Genomic DNA, 19,880 nt, shown 5'->3' with positions numbered 1-19,880 from the left:
TTTTAATTGCCAGAGTTCTGACCCTGATTCTTTTGCACCTGGGAGAGCTGGTGTCCCTTTGACTGTGTTATACATTGGATATAGTCTATTGATTTCACTTCTGGACGTTTTCAAAGGGCTAATGCTCTGTACGGGGTCTTTGTTGTTGAATTCTTGTAAATGATACGACTTTGATGATTGGAGAAACACCAGGTTTTTCATCTTGAGTTCAGTTAGATAAGATGATATGGCCTGGCCTACCTGGCATTACCTGGTTTCAAACTGGCCTACCTGGTTTGCCCGGCCTACCTGGTTTTGTTGCCTGGCCTGGCTGGTTTCAAAATCCTAGCCTCAAGAGATGTTCCCACTTCTGCCTCCCAGAGTACTGGGACTACAAGCATGTACCACCGTGCCCACTCTTCATCTTTAACTTACTCTTGTCTTCTTTCTTCTCTTTTCTCTGCCTCCTCACCTTTATTTTCTTCTTCTTGTTTCTCTTTCTCACTCTGTCTTTCCATGTTGCAATTAGAACCAATTCCTAGAGAGACAAGTTACCTTTAGCTAGGTTTTTTGTTTTTGTTTTTGTTTCGTTCATCCTCTAAGTGTGTTGCCCTTTGAGGTCCTGGCTTTAAGCTAGACTGAATAAGTATGCCAATGGCTATCAAATTCTGGGAAAGGCTTTCCTCTTTCATGCTCTACAACCACAATACAACTTGTTGCCTAGGGGTGGCGTGAAGATAGAAATGAGAGTGAGAAAAGTTTGCATGTATTGCTACATTAGCTTCAGTTAACAACCTTTTCAGTATTCACCTTTAAACTAATGTGGTTTGCCTGCACTTCCCACAACAACCATGAGGTCATTAAAAATAAAGCTCTAGTGTGTGATGCTCCCCTCCCTGTGGGGTCTGTGGAGGGGAACTAGGGGAGGGACAGCGGGGGATGGAGAGTTGGGGAGGGATAACATGGGGAGAAACGTCAGATATAGGTGATGGGGAGGAAGGTGGCAAACCACATTGCCATGTATGTACCTATGCAACAATCTTGCATGTTCTTCACATGTACCCCAAAACCTAAAACACAATTAAAAAAATATGTGTATATATATATATATATATATATATATATATATATATATATATATAAAATACAGCTCCAATGCAGGATTGAATTCAGCACATACACTTAGAGGAAAAGCAGCTTAAGAACTCCACTTACTTCTCCAGGTTCTTGCTCTCATAGATTTTGGTCTGTTTATTCATTATTATTTTACGAGCATTTTGATATCTTCAGAAATATAATTTGTTATATCTGAAATAGCTGTTGTTTTTACCAGGATGACTGAACTGGTATATTTTAGATCACTCAGTATGAATATAGGGAAAAAATCATTTGACTACTAACTACTGGTCATAAATTATTAGTTGTGCTTTGGCTTTTTCATTATCCCATATGCAGTATGGAAATGTAATTTTCCCTTGGATTGCCCCCTGCATTAAAGCATTTTCCCCTCCTATCCCGCCACTGAAGATGTCATCTCTCAGGTTTCCATCTTTATATGATAGTCTCTTAGTCTCTCATCCTTATGTAGCTCCACACAGGCGCTCTGTGTAGACAGGGCTTAGTAGAGGAACTTTAGGAAATCTTAGGCTTCAGTGCCATTTACCTGCCTGTTGAGGTTTTACTTGGTTTTGGTAGTTTTGTGTGTGTGTTTTGTTTCTTGAGAATATCCATGACTTTCTTGTCATCTTGCCATTTCAGCCACACATTGTAAAATAGGCTTATAACATTTTATCTCACATCTGCAGGTGTTTTGTGAAATACTTTACCTCAGTAAATCTAGTCCACATATCTCTAAACGTTTTAATTATGGTTTTAATTATGGGCCTGTTGCATAGAACTTTAAATGTTTATTACAGTCAAAGATATCAGTAGTGCTACTGAGGATCTGGCTTTTTAGTCTCGTTTGGAAAATTCTTCTGCAGTCTTAAAAACATGTTTTCTTCCATCTGGAGCTGATCTTCGTGCACTGTGTAATCACTATTTTGTTTCTGTAAGCAAAGTGGGCCAAATATTTGGTTTAACAAATACATCCAGTTCATTCCTTCAAGGCACATGGTGAAATTGCATGTTCTGGTTTCCTTGTGGATAGAGCCATGCTGGTTCTGGGCCATATGACCAGTGCTGGCCAATGAATTGTTGATGTCTGATGACCATTGAATTGGGTTTGGAGCGTTTAATTGCCAGTGCAAGAGCTGTATTAGCTCTCTTTTCTTTGGCAGATCAGCAACCTCTATTCTAATGGTGGCTGCTTTGTCAGCCTGGGTGATGATAAGAAAATCCCCAGGCAATACAGGACTGGCAAATAGTATGTGACTATAAATGCCAAAAATAATATCTTTGGCATACAAAGTCACTAATGTATCCTAATCTTACCGATATACATAAGACCCAATGTAAGAATTAATTTATTTTTCCAAATAAGTAACCAATTATCTCAACCTCACCAAGTGAATAGCGCATCTTTCTCCACTCATTTAATGATATTTGTTAAGATAGAATATTGGATACCATGAATATAACCGAAAACTCATGTTTTTGTTTAATCCATAAACATTTCCCATGTGCACATAAACATATTTCCAAGGTTAATGATGAAACAAGATGGATAATGGATGCTAGCAATCTTTAGAGATTTCTGCATGCTGCCTACAAAAAGATGACATATAAACCCCAGCCACCTGCCTCCTGACTTTTTTTACATAGCAGAACTTGACCTCCCATGTGATTTAACTTCTTTGTGTGGGTGTCTTTTACTAGCATCCAAACGCGGATCCTCAGTGACCCAGATCTCCCTTCACTGTGAGTCCCAAGAAATGATGTAATAAGGTAAACAAAAAGATATGTATTATATATACATACATAGATACATACACACATACTATACACACCATGTTTTAAATATATAAATAAATGAAATTGCAGTTTACCTTACATATAAGCTAAGCTGTAATTTATGGTTAAATGAGTTAATTGTAGTGATAATATAATATAGTATGTAAGACTAGAGATACTAGAAATCATTGAAATTAATCTCCTGGAGTAAAATCCCAGAAATAATCATTAAAAATGATTCCTGTTTTGTTTTCTCTAGCATGGGTGTGTGTGTATGTCTGCATATTCTATGATTTTCATATTCAGTATTGTAAGAAATATCTTGATTTGACAATTCTGTTCTGGCTCTTATCGACTGAAATATTTTCTCAAATGCCTGGCCTCAAGCAGTCTTCTCATCTCAGCCTCCCAAAGTGCTAGTATTAGGTGTGAGCCCCCATGCCCAGCCCTCAAGTGAAATTTTCTAAAGTAATCAAACACTGTCAGTGAGGGCACATCAGAAACTCTGAGAATATTTGAAGTGCCTAATAATATAGCTTCTGATGCCACAAGAGTAGAATGATGTTTCCTTGTAAAATCCTATCATAAAACCATGTGCCCCCCCCAAAAAAAAGAAGGACCTCATTGTTTCTAACATTAGAAAAATATCTGACCAACTGCTAAGATGGGTTACTTAGAATTTTGAAATCCTAACTGAAGAAGTTATCTGCTCTATACAAGAAGATACATACAAGACAAATACTCTGGCATTGAACCCCAGCATCTAGGTGGATACTAACCCTAACAGTTGTGTCAGGTACTGCCAATGGGACTATGTCCTGAGTAAAGGGCCTTTATTCTTAATGAACCCATGTAAAAGCTGTCAAGTTCAAAAAAATAGACCCAATCTGTTAAATGAGATCATTAATATCCCAGATCTCTTCTGGATAATAAAAAACCAAAGAATGTTCCCAAGTTTCCGTAAGCTCTTATAAATTTACCTATGTGAATAGCCTCATTATAATAAGGAAAATAAAGACTGCTTGTCAACTTCCATGCAGCATCTAGGGAAGTATACCTATTTTCATTACAGAAAACAAAAACAGACCATTTTTCAGGTGTTCCATTTTTTTATGTGTCTGTAAAGCCCCAGCAATGGGTAATTCAAAAGACACATCATAGGGTTTTCCACGGTTGGTTGTCTTTCCAAGTTACAGGGAGACAATGTTATAATAAAACCTTGTAGGTGGGCTGAGTGTGGTGGCTCACACCTGTAATCCCAATACTTTAGGAGACTAAGGCTAGAGGATCCCTGAGGCCACGAGTTCAAGACCAGCCTAGACAATATAGCGAGACCCTATCTATTCAATGAAAGAGAGAGAGACAGAGAAGGAAGGAAGGAAGGGAGGGAGGGAGGGATGGGGGGAGGGAGAGAGGAAGGGAAGAAAGGGAAGAAAGAGAGGGAAAAAGAAAGAAAAAAAGAGAAAGGAAGGAAGGAGGGAGGGAGGGAAGGAAGGAAGGAGGGAGGGAGGGAAGGAAGGAAGGAGGGAGGGAGGGAAGGAAGGAAGGAGGGAGGGAGGGAGGGATGGAGGAAAAGGAAGGAAGGAAGGAAGGAAGGAAGGAAGATCTTGCAGCTCTTTTATTTTCTAAGCCTTGCTTTACCCACTGTGGAATAACTCCTGAAAGTTAAATGAACAGAGGTTTAATAATCCTATCTTAACCCTTCCTTAAAAGAGAAAAATCACACAAAAAATAGGTTGAAATGTTGAAAAGAATATGGTGAATTTGAAGCAGAAAGAGAATTAGAAAAAAAAATCCATCTGAACATTTTCAATATTAAGTGGCTGTCAAAATATTAGCAAAGTCAGTTGTTCCCTCTGAGCTCTTATGTCACTTCTGGAAACAATAACATTAGCATTGTTTTCACACAAGTCTTCAGCACACACGCTTCTACCTTTTTCTCCACTTTAGTTAGACAGTCATTAGACAACATTGGGAAGCAGGCCAGCTCACAGTTCTTAGCCCTTTTATCTTAATAGGATTTTCCAGAAATCATGTGGACAGGGATGATACAAATTATTCTGCCCCTTCAATTTTCAGTAAAAGAAAAGTTTCTGTGAATAAGATTTCAGTATTGATAGGCATCAGTATTTTCCAGAAAAGAGATGGCATCATTTCCAATTTACAGGAAACAATTTTTCAATGGACAGTAGAAAAAGCACAGGAAATATAAAATGATGGACTTAAAAATTATGGTCATACAGTCAGATTTTTATTTTAACTAACATTTCTAAGTGGAAAGAAAAAGCGTTTTTATGATTCTTGTATCTGGAGTTATCTACTGCTGAAAAAAATCTAATAATGTTTTTAATAAATGGTTTCTGAATACATGTAAGTTCTCAAAATGTTTGGATACATATAAAATAAGCAGTACTTAGGATTCAAATTCGACTAGTAAGGCATATAATCTATCTTTCTATCTGCCTTTTTTCACTTCCTTTGTTTGGCACACTTATAGAAAAGCAACAGCTTCCAAAGTAGTTTCTCAAATTAGGTTCCATGGATCGCTAATAGATATTCCTTCACAGAGAGTAGCTATGTGTAGGGAAAAAAAATACGTGGTTTATTGGAAGATTACAATTGTCTGGATCAAAACATTCCAGATTACCTGGAATTAGTCTGTCATTATCTTTGAGCTATTTTACAGCTCTATCAGTTGTACACGTCTGATGGAAATACACAATAAGACATTCAGTTCTAACAGTAGCTTAATCCAATAATTTCATCTTTCATCATCATTCACCCATGACGCTTAGGGCAAAACCTAGGAAACATTACTAATTCTTTTCCTTTCATCATCTACAGCTAATCCAGTAACAAGTCCTATTTGTTTTAACATGAAATTATACCCCAATTCTCACTGCTAAATAACGTGTGAATTTCTTTTTTTCTTCATTCAGGTTTCTCTTTTATTCAACTATAAGCAAACAGCAGAATTAATGCAACGTTAGCAACTCCAGACCAACTTTTCTTGTCCCCATGAAGAACGATTAATTTAACAGACACAGATGTGTGAATTTCAACCATCCTTATCCAAGCCTCATACTCTGTTGCTTGAACTGATGACCAGATGATGAAACTTAAGTCATCCAGGCATGGTGGCTCCTCCCTGTAATGTTGGCAGTACGAGGTTAAGGCAGGAGGATCCCTTAAAGCCTTAAAGTCCGACACCAGCCTGGGCAAGAAAATGAGACCTCTTGTCTCTAAAAAATATTTTAAAATAGCCTGGCATGGTGGCATGATGCCTGTAGTTCCAACTACTCAACAGGGTAAGGCAGGGGCCCAGGATGTGATGTGATGATGAAAGTGGAGATTGGAATGATAGAATAGGAGCCACAGAATGCTGGCAGTCTCTAGAAGCTGGAAGAGACGGATTGCTCCCTAGAGCCTCCAGAAGGAATGCAATTTACTGACACTCTGACTTTAGCTGCCTAAGACTCATAACTTCTGACCTCCAGAATTGTAAGATAATAAATTTGGGTTGTTTTAAGCCACTAAACTTGTGATAATTTGTTACTGCAGCAATAGAAAATCCATATAGTTGCCCTCAGTAGATATTAGCTTAAGGAATCCATTCCTCAACAGAGGCAACATATAGTCAGGCGCTGCAACACAATGTTTTGGTCAGCACATACACAGACAGACCTCATATATGACAGTGGTCCCATAAGATTATAATGTCATATTTTTACAGAACCTTTTCTGTGTTTGGATACATTTAGATAAACAAATGCCATTGTGTTGCAATTGCCTACAACACTGAACACAGTAATAATATGGTGAGCAGATTTGTAGCCTAGGAGTAATAGGCCACCTCTAGCCTAGGTGTGTGGTAGGGTCTACCACATAGGTTTGTACACTCTATGATGTTCATAACAACAAAATTGCCTAATGGCATATTTCTCAGAACATGTCTTCATCATTAAGCAAAGTGTGACTGCAATAATGATTTGGCACACAGATTGAGAACTAAAACTTTTGGAGTTCAAATCTCATCTCTTAGATTATAATGCCAGCTATATTATTATTGTGTTTTATTGCTCAGTGAGAAGTCCTAGTCCTGTGTTTCTTAACCCTGGCTGCACATTAAAATCACTTGAAGAGGTAAAAAATGTTCACTCTTTATCTCTGAAAAGCGGGGCCAGCTACATAATTTATAAGCCCCATGCAAAGTGAAAATGCAGGGCATGGTGGCTCATGCCTATAATCCCAATATTATGGGAGGTCAAGGTGAAAGGTTTGCTGAAACCCGGGAATTCAAGACCAGCCTGGACAACATAACAAGCCCTCATCTCTACCAAAAAGATACAAAAGTTAGCCAAGCATGGTGGCATATGCCTGTAGTCCCAATTACTCGGGAGGCTGAGGCAGGAGGGTTATTACTTGAGCCCAGGAGGTCGAGGTGGCAGTGAGCCACAATTGTACCACTGCACTTCAGCCTGGGTGACAAAATGAGATCTTGTCTCCATACTACTACTAAAATATAGTAACATCAACAACATAGCATTTAAGCAAAGCTCTGGGCCCGTCTAAACGTGGAGTCCTATGGAACTGTAGGCACATCCTTAGAGCCCACCTTGCTCAAGGGATTCTGAAATTATTCTGAAATAAATTATCTGTAACGTTTAAAAGCCAAGTTATTGTAGTACAAAACCCCAGCTGGAACCACCAATGTAGTCCAACAATATCACTTAATAAAAAATATTGAGCCCCATGTTCAATGCTGGCTTCCCAGAATGTCCCTAAAACAATCTATTGAGGCCTGGCGTGGTGGTTCATGCCTGTAATCCCAGCACTTTAGGAGGCCAAGGTGGGCAGATCATGAAGTCAGGAGATTCAGACCATCCTGGCCAACATGGTGAAACCCCATCTCTACTAAAATGCAAAAAATTAGCTGGGCATGGTGGCACGCACCTGTAGTCCCAGCTACTCAGGAGGCTGAGTGAGGGGAATCTCTTGAACCCAGGAGGCAGAGGTTGCAGTGAGCAGAGATTGCGCCATTGCACTCCAGCCAGGTGACAGAGCCAGACTCCGTCTCAAAAAACAACAACAGAAACACAACCTATTGATAGGAAAAAGTTGAGCTTATTGCTTACTACGGTATCACAGCACTATCTCAACAGTCTTAATTGCATCTCAGAGGGAGGAATAGCAAAACTGGGAGATCTATTGATATTTGGAAGTTTCCTTTAAAGGATTTCTTTGAGAGTGGCAGGAAGATTGGTTAGGCCTGGGTAAGGATCAGAGTATAATAGTGTGGGATCAGTGGACACCTTAAGGCAAAAAACTTGAACACTACCATTTGATGTCTTCTATTGAAGAGTCTGATGAGTCTTTTAGAGTCTCTGGAAAAACACATTATACTTATTTGTAACTTTCATCTTTCTGAGCAAATGTTTTCTGGAATAATAAAATTATATTGATGAAAACTGTGGAATAATCAAGTCAGATTAATTTAGATAGCTATGTAGATAGCTTGGATTCTGAACAGAAGGGTTAAATGATTTACACAGTATTATGTAAGTAGTGGGTAAGTCGAGGTAGACCTTAAATGTCCTGACTGAAAGGTATAAATCAGGCTGCTTCTATAAAACCCAGGAATCTAAATCAAACCACTCACGTTATCATAATTTTTACAAAACACATTTTGAAAGACAGTATCCTCAATTGGCATTACACTTCCAAAAAAATTGTTAAGTGGTAACTTTCAATTGGCTATTGATAACAGAAAAGCTTAAAGTATTCATTTTTCATCATTAAATAGCTGTTTTTCAGTCCAAAGGTAAATTATGGGAGTTTTTGAGGATTTTGAAATTGTGCCACACTTAGGTAATAACAAATCTGTAAATCTCATAGTTTGTAGCAGAAAACACTGAGTTGATTCAGGAAATCAGAATTGAGAAGGCTTCACAAATTATTACTTCATGGCAGTTACTGTAAATTAAAATATATCCTAGTCTTTCAGCCTAAGTGCTTTATTTTTTCAAATGAAGCAGCAATGCATATTTCAGAAAATTTTACAATTCTCCATCTTTCTGTGTTCACTGAGTTATGTCAAGAATAGAAGTCTTTGTTGAATTTTAGCTACACTAGAGAAGTTGTAGTTCTAAAGAATCAGCCCACACTTGTGCAAACTTTCACAGTAAGTTTTCTCAAATTTTCTGTTGGCTTTAGATTTTTTTCTTTTACAAAAAAAGAAAACTAATTAATAATGATCTCTGTGACTGGAAGGCTATTTCCTTGAGGAGACAAGAGTGAAATGATGAGACAGAAGAATTCCTTTGGAGAATTTTTTACGTATAAAATTAAATTGCTTTCTGAACAAAATACCTTAGCCATTGCATACTCTTGTTTGGTAACTTGTGACAGTGACATGGAGAGAAAAAAAAGTGGCAGAAGGACAATTCTTCCCTATGCTGGAACAGCAAGTAGTGAGATTCTTTTTCCATACCCCCAAACTAACTCACTTCTGGGCATCCAGGAAAAACTGAATGGAATTAATGTCACTAACTTGAGAACTCAGTATAACATCTTTCACTCGAATGTGAAACTTGCTATAAGTAAATGTTGGGGAAGGAAGGAAGAACAATTGTTTTATTTCTGGTTTTAGACTGAAGACCCAAAGGTGGTGACAGTTGGGAGGTAGTCAGCAAAAATATAGTCCACAGAGGTAACAAATTATATCAGCTTTAATTTGTGAGTGTTTGATGATTCCTCCTGCCCTCAGCAAGGAATGTGAGAGCTTTCTCTTGTTTCCTCCTTCACCCACTCCACCTACCCTTAGACCCTATTTATACGAACTCGGGGCAGTCAAGTAAGGAGGAAAGAGGAAAGAGAAAAATATAAACATTTGTAGTGGAAAAGGTTGAGACTTTCGAAAGGAGAAAAATTGAGGCTTGGAAGGAAAGGAGAAGGAGAAGGGAAAAAAGCAAGTGCTTTTGCAAAAAGCATGGAAGGGAAAGTTTGTGAGGGAGGAAAATGGAGAATGGGAAAGAAGGTAGGAGTTGAAGAGTAGCCCCAGGGATCCATGTATGATAAAGTAGAATAATAGAAGAAATGCATGGAGCTTTTAAGAAATGTGAGTCTAGATAATGAATTAGGCTCTCATTATTTTTCAGAGATAAAATGATTTATGTTTCTGGCTCCTGGGGTGAGTTTTGTGGTCTAGAAATACAGGATCATGTAGAGTCATGGAATTTAGACAGGTTACATTCTAGATGTGAATCTCCAGGTCTCTGGGTGTATGACATGATACCCAATTGCACCTTGATTTAAATTATTACCCGAGACAGTAGTGTATAATTGGCATGAAAACCAGACTCTTCAAACATTGGAAAAAATAAATGGGAAGCTAAGAGTTAGTTCTTCTAGCTCCAGAAAGTCCAAGCAATGTGGTTGAGGCTTTGAGAAAATGAAAACTGTAATCTGGCAGGGAGAAGGAGAGATGCATGGTTCCAATTCGAAAATCAGACTTAGGAAACAAATATAATGCAGTAAAATTGAGATTATCTTTAAAAGAAAAATTTCCCTTGTGAAACTGCCAACTGGATATTAAGTTTAAGACAGCTTCAGTGGTCATCTAATTTCTCAAGAACATACATTGCGTTCTTAACAGAGAGAGAACCCATGTCAATCCTGCTTGGAGCAGTCAAATCTGCTGCCTTCTGTACTATGCTGAGTATTTTCATTCCAAAGGCATCTGGCTGCTGCCATGAAGTCCACTTCAAGTAGGCTTTGGAACTGTTGCAACAGGCAAATAACTCCCAGAAACTTGAGAAATTTGTGGAAAATAACAGGCAAAAAAGGGCCAAATCAAAAAACCTTGAGTTGTGATTTGAGCACTCCACTAAAATGTTGTAAGATATGTGGACACAAAAATAAGAAATGCAGCACCTACTCTCCTATGCCAGGGGCGATTTATAAAGTTAAAGCAAGAGAAGCTGCTGTTAATGTTACAGATGTTTTTGAGAGGAGGTACCCATAAGAAGTAAGTGGGTAAAATAATTCCTAAGGTGGAATGTCTGCCAAGAGTGATGGAATGAGGCTTGGCAAATGTCCTGGTTGAATAACTCAACATGCTTGAGTCCACATGAGGATCACCCTGGTCTGCCTGGCCAAACTTGGAGGACTAGACATGATCAGTGTTTACTTCTATCATGGAGAAGAGGAGCATCTAGTGGTAGTTTCTACCAGAGGGTATTTAATACCGAATAGGGACTGGAGGAAAGGACTAGAGTCTCCAGATGGGAAGCGGTGGGGAACAGCGTTATTAATTCCTAAATGTAATATTTTGGCCATCAGAGAGTTCTCCCATTCTCTACCTCCAATGTTTGCAGAGAGGACAGCGATGAATTTTGCTGGAGGCAGCTAAGTCCAATAGTTCCTTCTTTGAGAACTGCCTGATGGGAATTTTAAATCTACATAGTATACACTAGAGAAGCTGGGGAGCAGCAGATGTAAAGTGTAATAGGTAAATAGGCACAATTCCTTTTGACACATGGAAATTCATGGCCTCCCAATCACCTCCTTCCCAATCAAGAAAAAATAATGGCAATGCCATTTTGGTATTCATTACCAAATACTACACACCAATAAAAAGTATTGAACTGATACATGCAAGATGGATGAACCTAAAATACATTATTTTGAGGAAAAAAAGTGCCTAATTCTTCTGTGTTATGTTTTAGTTGTTTAATTTTTTTAATTTAAAGCTTCTATTTAATAATTTTATCCCAAGTATTTAGGCAAGTCTTACCTTGCTATCTAATAGTTTCCTTGTGTGATTTGTAATTTTGAATTGAGTTTATCTTAAGCAAGACTTTGTCTATGGGAATCTTTAAGCCAGACAGAGGGTGTTTTCAAGAGCAGCTCAGTGCTTGCTTCTGCTAGTATATATCCCCTCCTCCACCCCCGACCCCTGCCCACCGTGTATATACCCTGCCAACTCTATTAGCCTTTTTATGAGAATTGTTTTGGTGTAGGTCCTTTTGAGAATATGAAGCTACTGTAAATTCAAACTTTAAGTCGTGTAAGGTCAAACTATTGATTGTGATTTCTTAGAGAAGTCTATTATTTTTCAACACATAGACCAAGCCAAGACAGAAGAGCTTTCTTGAAGTGTCTATGTGCCAGTGAGATTTTTTATTTCACCAAGGATGGAGCTGGGAATTTTATGCAGTTTCAGTTCCAGTTTTCTAACTTGCTATAGTCAAGGTTTTGTATCCTATACCTACATGGACAATAAAATGTACACTCTGCTTACCTAAGGCAGTAGCTGCTTTCTCTGCTATCACTGGTGGCAGTTCCAATATCAGGTCATATTTCTTGACCTCTTGGTTTTTGGCCTTGTGAGTTTTTCTTACCTTCTTTTGAGTTCAGTTCTACAATTAAAAAGATATTGGTTATATTTTAACTAGCATTTCTAGTTTTTGTAGTGGGATGGTTTTCGAATGATCTATTTCATAATATCACTTTTCAAGTAAGTTTTGGAAAAGCTAGAAACTAAGCTTCTCCTTGGAGAGTCACATGATTAGCCCATTAAAGGTCACCAATTTAAAAATTATCTGGTCATAAAACCCTTTATGGTACATTACACACAAAGACCTCCCTGACTTCGGTTTGGCCCTAAATCACCATTTTGTTTACATATTATGAATGAGGCAGTTCTCCCCCCAACTAAGACTAGTCATGAGCTGCTTTTTTAGATCACTACTTTTTTCTTTTTTTTTGACATAAGGTCTTGCTCTGTCACTCAGGCTGGTGTGCAGTGGCATGATCATGGCTCACTGCAGCCTCAAACTCCCTGGACTCAGGCAATCCTCTCACCTCAACTTCTTGAGTAGCTGGGACTACAGGCACGCACCACTACACCTGGCTTATTTTTGTATCCCTTGTAGAGACGGTGTGACATCATGTTGCCCATGCTCATCTCAAACTCCTGAGCTCAAGTGATCCAACCACCTTAGCCTTTCAAAATGCTAGGATTACAAGCATGAGCCACTGTGCTCAGCCAACCAGTTGGGATATCAAAGATATTCAAATGAGAAAAAGTTCATGCAAAGATTAGTAAGAAACTGTGCCTCCATCACTCCCTCATTTAAAAAAAAAAAAAAAAAAAAAAGAGGGCAAGAATCTACCATGATGACTTAGTAGACATTCTCTTTGAGATTAAAGCTATCCTCTGTTTTCACACATGCTGCTTAAAGGTTGTGTATACCCAAGGGGTCCCATACCACCTTAGCCTCCGTAGCCCCTAAGGTTGCCCTGCTGGTCACACATACTGTCTACACCCTCAGCCTAGGTCAGTTTCTTTTTTATAAACTCATATAGCATCCATTAACTTTTCCACTTGGAACTCTTTTCCTGCTAATATTCACCTTCCCAAGTAAAATACAAACTCCATGAAATCACGATTCTTGGTTTGAAAACTCTGGTATCTTGAAGGCCCACAATGGTCAAGTCCAGCAGGAAGACACCCAGCACTGGGGCCCTATGTACTCTGTCCTCTCCTGCCATGTGTGCATTCAATCATACCATTTCCCAGGAGCTTACTCTATAAAAGGTCTGGGGTTACAAAGATGGGTAAGAAAAAGTCACTGTAGCAAGAGATCGCTACCTCTCAAAGTTCCCTTTTTTCTTAAGTACACAGCAAGATTACACATCCTATTCTTCCTTTCAGTTAGGTATGACCCCGTGACTAAGTCCTCTCACAGGAAATGTGAACGTAAGTGATGCATGTGTGCCAGCCTTGCTAAAACCTCTCAGCAATGTTCCTCTATCTCTTATTCCTTCTGACTGATGGGGATGAAAATGATCACAGCCACTTTAGCAGTCACATGTTAAATAGCAAAGCCTCCCTTGACCTTGAGGCCCAGAAAAACCACAGAAAAACCTGCATGGAGCACAGCCACTATTGTCTGGTTTGCCTGCCCTGGACTATGTGAATCAGCTATACAATTTGGGGGTCTGTTAGCACAGCCTGGACTATCATAATACAGTTATCAATCTCAAGAAGCCCAAATGTTCTAAGAAAGAATTCCTGTTATTGTGAAATATATTTCAATGAACATTCAAGACTACAGCAAAGCAGGAAGTTAAATTTGTAATTCAATGTTGTTGGCTTCAAAGCTGCAAGCTTTGCTACAGGCAAGGATGAGTAACCAAAGTCATCTAGGCAGACACAGCATTACGGACCTCTCTCTGTATAGGCAAATAAGCATTCTGAGCCACTATCTCTGAGACAGGACCTTGGTGGCATGCAAATTTAGAAACACACACCCCCCCTCTACTGTTTTCCAAAGGACAAAAAATCAAATCTCCATTGTTTCAGTCTCTGAGGATGTTTCAAGGACCCACCTTACCTCCTTGATGCTTTTCCACTAAAGTGGTGGGGAGCGTTAGGTGTAGAAGGGAGTTTTCTGAAAGCCCCAAAGACAAGGTCAATCCAGTGTCTTGGAGGAGCAGTAGTATCCCATACCATCTGGCTACCCCGAGACCTCAGGATAGAGGGAGACCCCAGAGGTTTCTAAAGGCAACACACTGGCTGCAGAGGCCTTGGATCTTTGGATCCAGCCTTGGTTTTGTGTACTTTCCAGAGCAACTAAAGGGCACGGGGTCTGAGTTTCACCAAGTTGGGAAGGGAGAAAGAGACAGAATGAATGAACAGACTAGATGGAGGATGGACACAAAGGAAATCTTTTTAACAAATTAATATTTTTTTGCTGCCTAGGCAAATGGCTTTTGTGAAAATACTTGTATGAAAAGCAATACACCATTTGTTTTTACTTATTAATCACAATCATTAGGTTTTGATGCAAATGGGAATTTACAATAAAATGAAACAAATAGGATCAAGAATTATGTACAATACTGTGATCAAGTGATTTGTGATTCAGGCAATGTACTACTTAAACACATATCTGGATTTCTCATTCCAATTGCTGCAGATGCCATTTGAGGAAGCAAAGAATACAGAAAGAAACATAATTAAGTTCATTAGGCTAAGACTAATACAAAGAATATATATAACAAATTTATGATGCATTGCATTACAAACAAGCAATGTTTTTAGTATAAAAGTTGCATTTCCACAAAGCAGCTACCTAATAACAAATATGAATAAACTACTTCAGAAATGCATCAAAGTTTTATGAGTCACACATATACAGTGTCACAGTCTACATAAAGCTTTACTGAGAATAAGCCATCTGAAGGCCATGTCCCAGGCTGAAGTGATCAAAAACCTTTCAACTGAAGCTCTTCCTTCCGGAAAAGCTATTCAAAAAGTTGCCATCAGGTTCACCAGGCTTGGTGACTTCACATTTGGCTTTTGAAGACAAGCTAATATCTCCTCCAGAGGATCAAAACATAGGACTGAGGTAAAGAGATACTACATAAGGAAGAACTTTTCTGTTGGCATATGAGATTAACATGAATACTTTCGATGATGTTGGAACATTTGACAAGATGGGTCAACCACACATTTATAATACTGACAGAAATAATACTGCCAACACCAGGATGAAGGACACAGCCTATTGATAGGAGCAAGAGCACCAGCCTCCCTCCCTCTTCTCTCTCTCACTTCATACCAAAAATTTTGTGCTGAAATCTCATGTTTTACCTTATGTTTTCCAAGTTCTTTAAAATTTATTTTTCTCTGGACTCTTTAATGTTTCCATCCTGTAAACAACATACCAGCTCTACTACTGATGCCCTTGCTAATAAAAAGTCACATGGTAAGTATTTGCCTTAAAATTGACTTTTATCATCTACCTCAAAGGTGCTTTTACAGGAGGCAGGTTCTGTAAACTTACATATTTCCAAATCATATCAGAATATCACAGTTGTCAACAAGGAACTTTGGCCATAAAAAGTAAACTTTTGGCTTTTTCCACTATCAAAAGCTAACCCAGCTGAAGCTTATCTATTTTCTATGACAGTAGTTATGTTGAATGTATAAAGAGGTCTGTGGTTAACAGGCAGGGATTCTACGCACAAGATGAGCTTGTAAGTATATGCCCATGCACTGCAAGGCCCTGTGAGCCCAACAGGCCCTGTCCCTCATCCCATCCAATAGCTATACTTCGAAGGGAAAGAAAAATGTGGATTGCTTGTATGTTGCTTTAATATGAGATAGCTGAGCAAGCTGGGTTGGTTTAGCAGATCTAGCAGGAGATAAATAATAAGCGAAACTAACATAAAGGTAATCAGAAGTTTCAAACTTTCCTTCTAATCAACGAAAAGGTACCCTGCTCCAATCCCCAAAACATGAAGCAATGCACATTCCCATTCCAAAACCAGTTACCTTCACTGCATTCACCTAATTTTAATTTACATAAAATACCATTCTGTGACTAAATAACTGATATTGCAATAGAGGGAAGCATGATTTTAATTTTTTTTAGATTTTAAAAATCAAAATCATGTTTCCATATACTCAAGTTCTGGATCAAATATATTATCTATAGAAAAAATCCACAATGTCTTATTGAATTGTTCACATAATTTTAAGTTTAAATTATTTTAGGTTAACTTTTCTCCTTTAGTTTATATTAAGTATTCAAAACAAACCTGAAGTCTTAAGTGGAAAGACATTAGTTATGTACTTATCAGGCCATCTGGTAAAAAATCCATCTTTTCCATGATGTTAAAAAAGGGAAAATCAGGAAAAATCATTCCCACAGATAAATATTTAAAGTTTTAAAGGGTTCTCTTCTCCAAGATTCTTTTTTCCTTACCCTTCAGTCTTTTTAAAAGTATTCCTGAGAAAGAAAATACATTTTCTGCCAGGCACAGTGGCTCACACCTGTAATACAAACATTTTGAGAGGCCGAGGCAGGTGGATAACCTGAGGTCAGGAGTTCAAGACTAGCCTGACCAACATGACAAAACCCCATCTCTACTAAAAGTACAAAAATTAGCCAGGCATGGTGGCACATGCCTGTAATCCCAGCTATTTGGAGGCTGAGGCAGGAGAACTGCTTGAACTAGGGAGGCGGAGGTTGCAGCAAGCTGAGATTGTGTCATTGCAGCCTGGGCAACAAGAGTGAAAATCCATCTCAAAAAATAAATATTTGTCTTATTATATAATTAGATATAGATCAAATATCCCTTGTCCAAAATGTGTGGGACCAGAAGTGTTTCAAATTTTTCTGGATTTGAGGATTTTTGTATGTGAGAGATTACCTTGGGAATAAGACCCACATCTAAACACAAAATCCATTATGTTTTACGTAGACCTTATACAATATAGCTTGAAGGTAATTTTATACAATATTTTAAATAATCTTGTGCATGGAACAAAGTTTTGATTTCACTGTGACCCGTCAAATGAGGTCAGGTTTAAAATTTTCCACTTCTGACATAATGTTGGAACTCAAAAAGTGTAAGATTTTGGAGTGTTTGAAGTTTTGGATTGGTGTATCAGGAATGTTCAACCTGTACTATTTGGGGTCCAGTTGGAAACTGGCTTTACATTTATAAAAGCCAGGGTAGACTGTATTTCTGCCTTCCCTCCCCTCTAGTCAAATCCTCCACTAAAAAAACAAAACAAAACAAAACAAAAAAACAAAACAAAACAAAACAAAAACAAAAAAACACAAATATTTCAGTTTGAGTGGGAGGCATTACATAGAAAAGCCAAACTATAAAACCATTCTTATTCCATAATACCTGTGAACCTGAGTTTACTGTTCTTTGAAAACTCTGTTTCAGCTGATTATAAGAGAAAGAAATCCAGTGACAGGAGGACAGGCAGGCCCAGCTCTGCTCTTATCCAGAAAAGCTTCCTGGTATCAGGGAGATGGAACTGCCACCATCAGAACCATGGCACTTTGGGTGAAGATGTGTCAGCGACCAAAGCGGCAGGAAATGGGCAGTGACTAAGGGGGCAGGAAATGGGCAGGACATGGCAAGTTTCTCCCAGCTCATCAGCTGGGTGATGGCCTCAGTCTTGAAGCTGCACCACTGTCTGAAAAGCACAATTACTGATGACTCTTAAACTTTACCATACTAGGGAAGGAGACTGTCAAGTAATTGAATTGGAAAGATGAAAAATAATCATCTCTAAAAATTGATGCTGTCAGAAGAATAACCTCCTTCGTGCAAGTCTTGCAACAGCTTCATTCAGCCACAGGAGGGCAGAGAGGTTTCAGTACCTCCCCCCATTGAGCCCTGTGCTCGCAGTTAATACGAGGGAGGGGTTATCTAAACAGATGGATAGAAATATACCACATGTTCCTTTTCAAATACAACAGAAACTTTTAGAGTTTTATAAACCTGTACTCATTATGCTGTCTGGATCCAAGGGGCATAGAATCAACTTTAGGCATCGTTCATATGCTTGGAATCTAATTTCACGAATTTATTCTAATACAAAAATCAGGTAAGAGAAAAATAAATGGATAGACTTTTTAAAAGAAATTAGGCTCCCTGGGGACTTATAGTGGATTGCGTATTGAGAGATTTACAAAGATATAATTCTTTGGAAGATTACAGAAGATGGAAACAAAATCAAATCTTTCACTTTCAGATACTGAAGTTCATTAATTCTTTCACCAAAAGCACAACAGTGGAGGAAAACCAGAAGTGGCTTTTAGTTATTATTAAAGTAGTTCAAGACCCAGGGAACCCCTTGAGATGAAAACAAAACAAAATAGTTTCAACTTTTCTTCACAAGACCACCTTATACTGGCAAGACTTAGAGGACTTCTGGCTTGAAAAAGAATATTGTTAAGGAAACTTAAAAAAATAAAAACACTGTATTTTGGCCAAACAATTTTTTTAAATCTGTCTTGTAAAATCCTTACTTCCTTTTGAATCTCTGATGGCTGCAACATTTCATTTGAGATGTTTGGTGGTCATGGCCTCATGGGTTACGGTTACTGATTACCTAAACCCATAGGTCAGAATAAGCAACATAGTTCATGTAAACCTGGTTGCTATCGGAGTCCTCTAACCAAGAGGTAATTGTGAAGAGTGTGGAAAGCCTGAACTCCCATGGTGGAAAAGTTGGAAAAATTAAAGGTAAGAAATAAAACATGACACAGGAGAGTCAGAGGGCTGCGATGACTTCTGAGCTCCTTTCTATACCCAAGGCCTTCTCAACTGCTATCTGTTGAGTGTTCATGCACTGTGGTGCCTGATGTTTCTTGCAGTTTGACAAAAATAAATCATTTACACAAGACAAGGAAGTAAGGCTTCTATGCTACGCTTTGAGGATGCTCAGGATCCAACGCTCTTGCTTTGCTTTTATTTCTCGGCCTGCAGCCTTGTCTGTAGAAGGTGCTATTTAGGGCTGGGAGTGGCCTCCTCTAGTCAAGACTTTCTCGCCGCCAAGTAAATGAACTTGTTCCCATCCCAGCCCCCAAACAGATCCCAACACTACGTTTGTTTGTCTATATCCTGACTGTCACACCTGACTCTCCTTAGCATAAGTGAGGCTTACTGCCATGAGACCAAATGACTAGAGAGCATCTTTTAAGAGAGAAGCTTGCTCATTTAGGAGAAATTAAGGATTTGGTTCAAACTGCAGGCCAGAGGGAAGCTGACATATTGTTTTGGTCTGTATTCTTGAAAACCCATCATTAAATCTACAGTCCCTTGTCAGTATGCTGACTTTTACGTTGCCTCAAGGAGTCTTCCGCCGTCTCTGTGTCAGCTGGGCAGGGCTGCTCAGAGATGGCTTCTTCAGGCTCCTCAGGCTCTAGTTCCTCCTGGGTCGCACTGCCCTCTCCTGGGGGCCCCTGGTCATTGGCCTCACTTCTGTCTTCATCCACACCAGCAGCCAGGTTGTCCTCCTCCTCTTCTTCCTCGGCTTCATCCTCATCGCCAAGGTCTTCTTTCTCTTCTTCATCATCTACAAGGCTGTCTTTGTTTTCTTCTTCATTTGAATCATCTTTGTCCTCCTCTGCATCCTGCAACTGTTCAGCCCTATGAGCCTCCTCCGACCTCCGATTCTGCTCTGTGGA

General features: G+C 38.9%; 1 protein-coding gene across 1 annotated transcript in view; it reads right to left on the bottom strand.

Annotated features, from left to right (window-relative positions):
* Nucleotides 1-2,553: 2,553 nt before the first annotated feature.
* The window catches only part of TMX4 (thioredoxin related transmembrane protein 4), a 56,540-nt gene continuing 39,213 nt past the window's right edge, over nt 2,554-19,880 (bottom strand). The window contains exon 8 of the mRNA XM_003933213.4: nt 2,554-19,873. Within this exon, the coding sequence (XP_003933262.1) occupies nt 19,503-19,873 (371 nt within the window). The 3' untranslated portion in view covers nt 2,554-19,502. The remainder of the gene's footprint in view (nt 19,874-19,880) is intronic.

Source organism: Saimiri boliviensis, chromosome 9 (genome assembly GCF_048565385.1).
Source record: "Saimiri boliviensis isolate mSaiBol1 chromosome 9, mSaiBol1.pri, whole genome shotgun sequence".
Classification (NCBI taxonomy): Eukaryota; Metazoa; Chordata; class Mammalia; order Primates; family Cebidae; genus Saimiri; species Saimiri boliviensis.
This window is presented reverse-complemented; position numbering and strand designations above follow the sequence as displayed.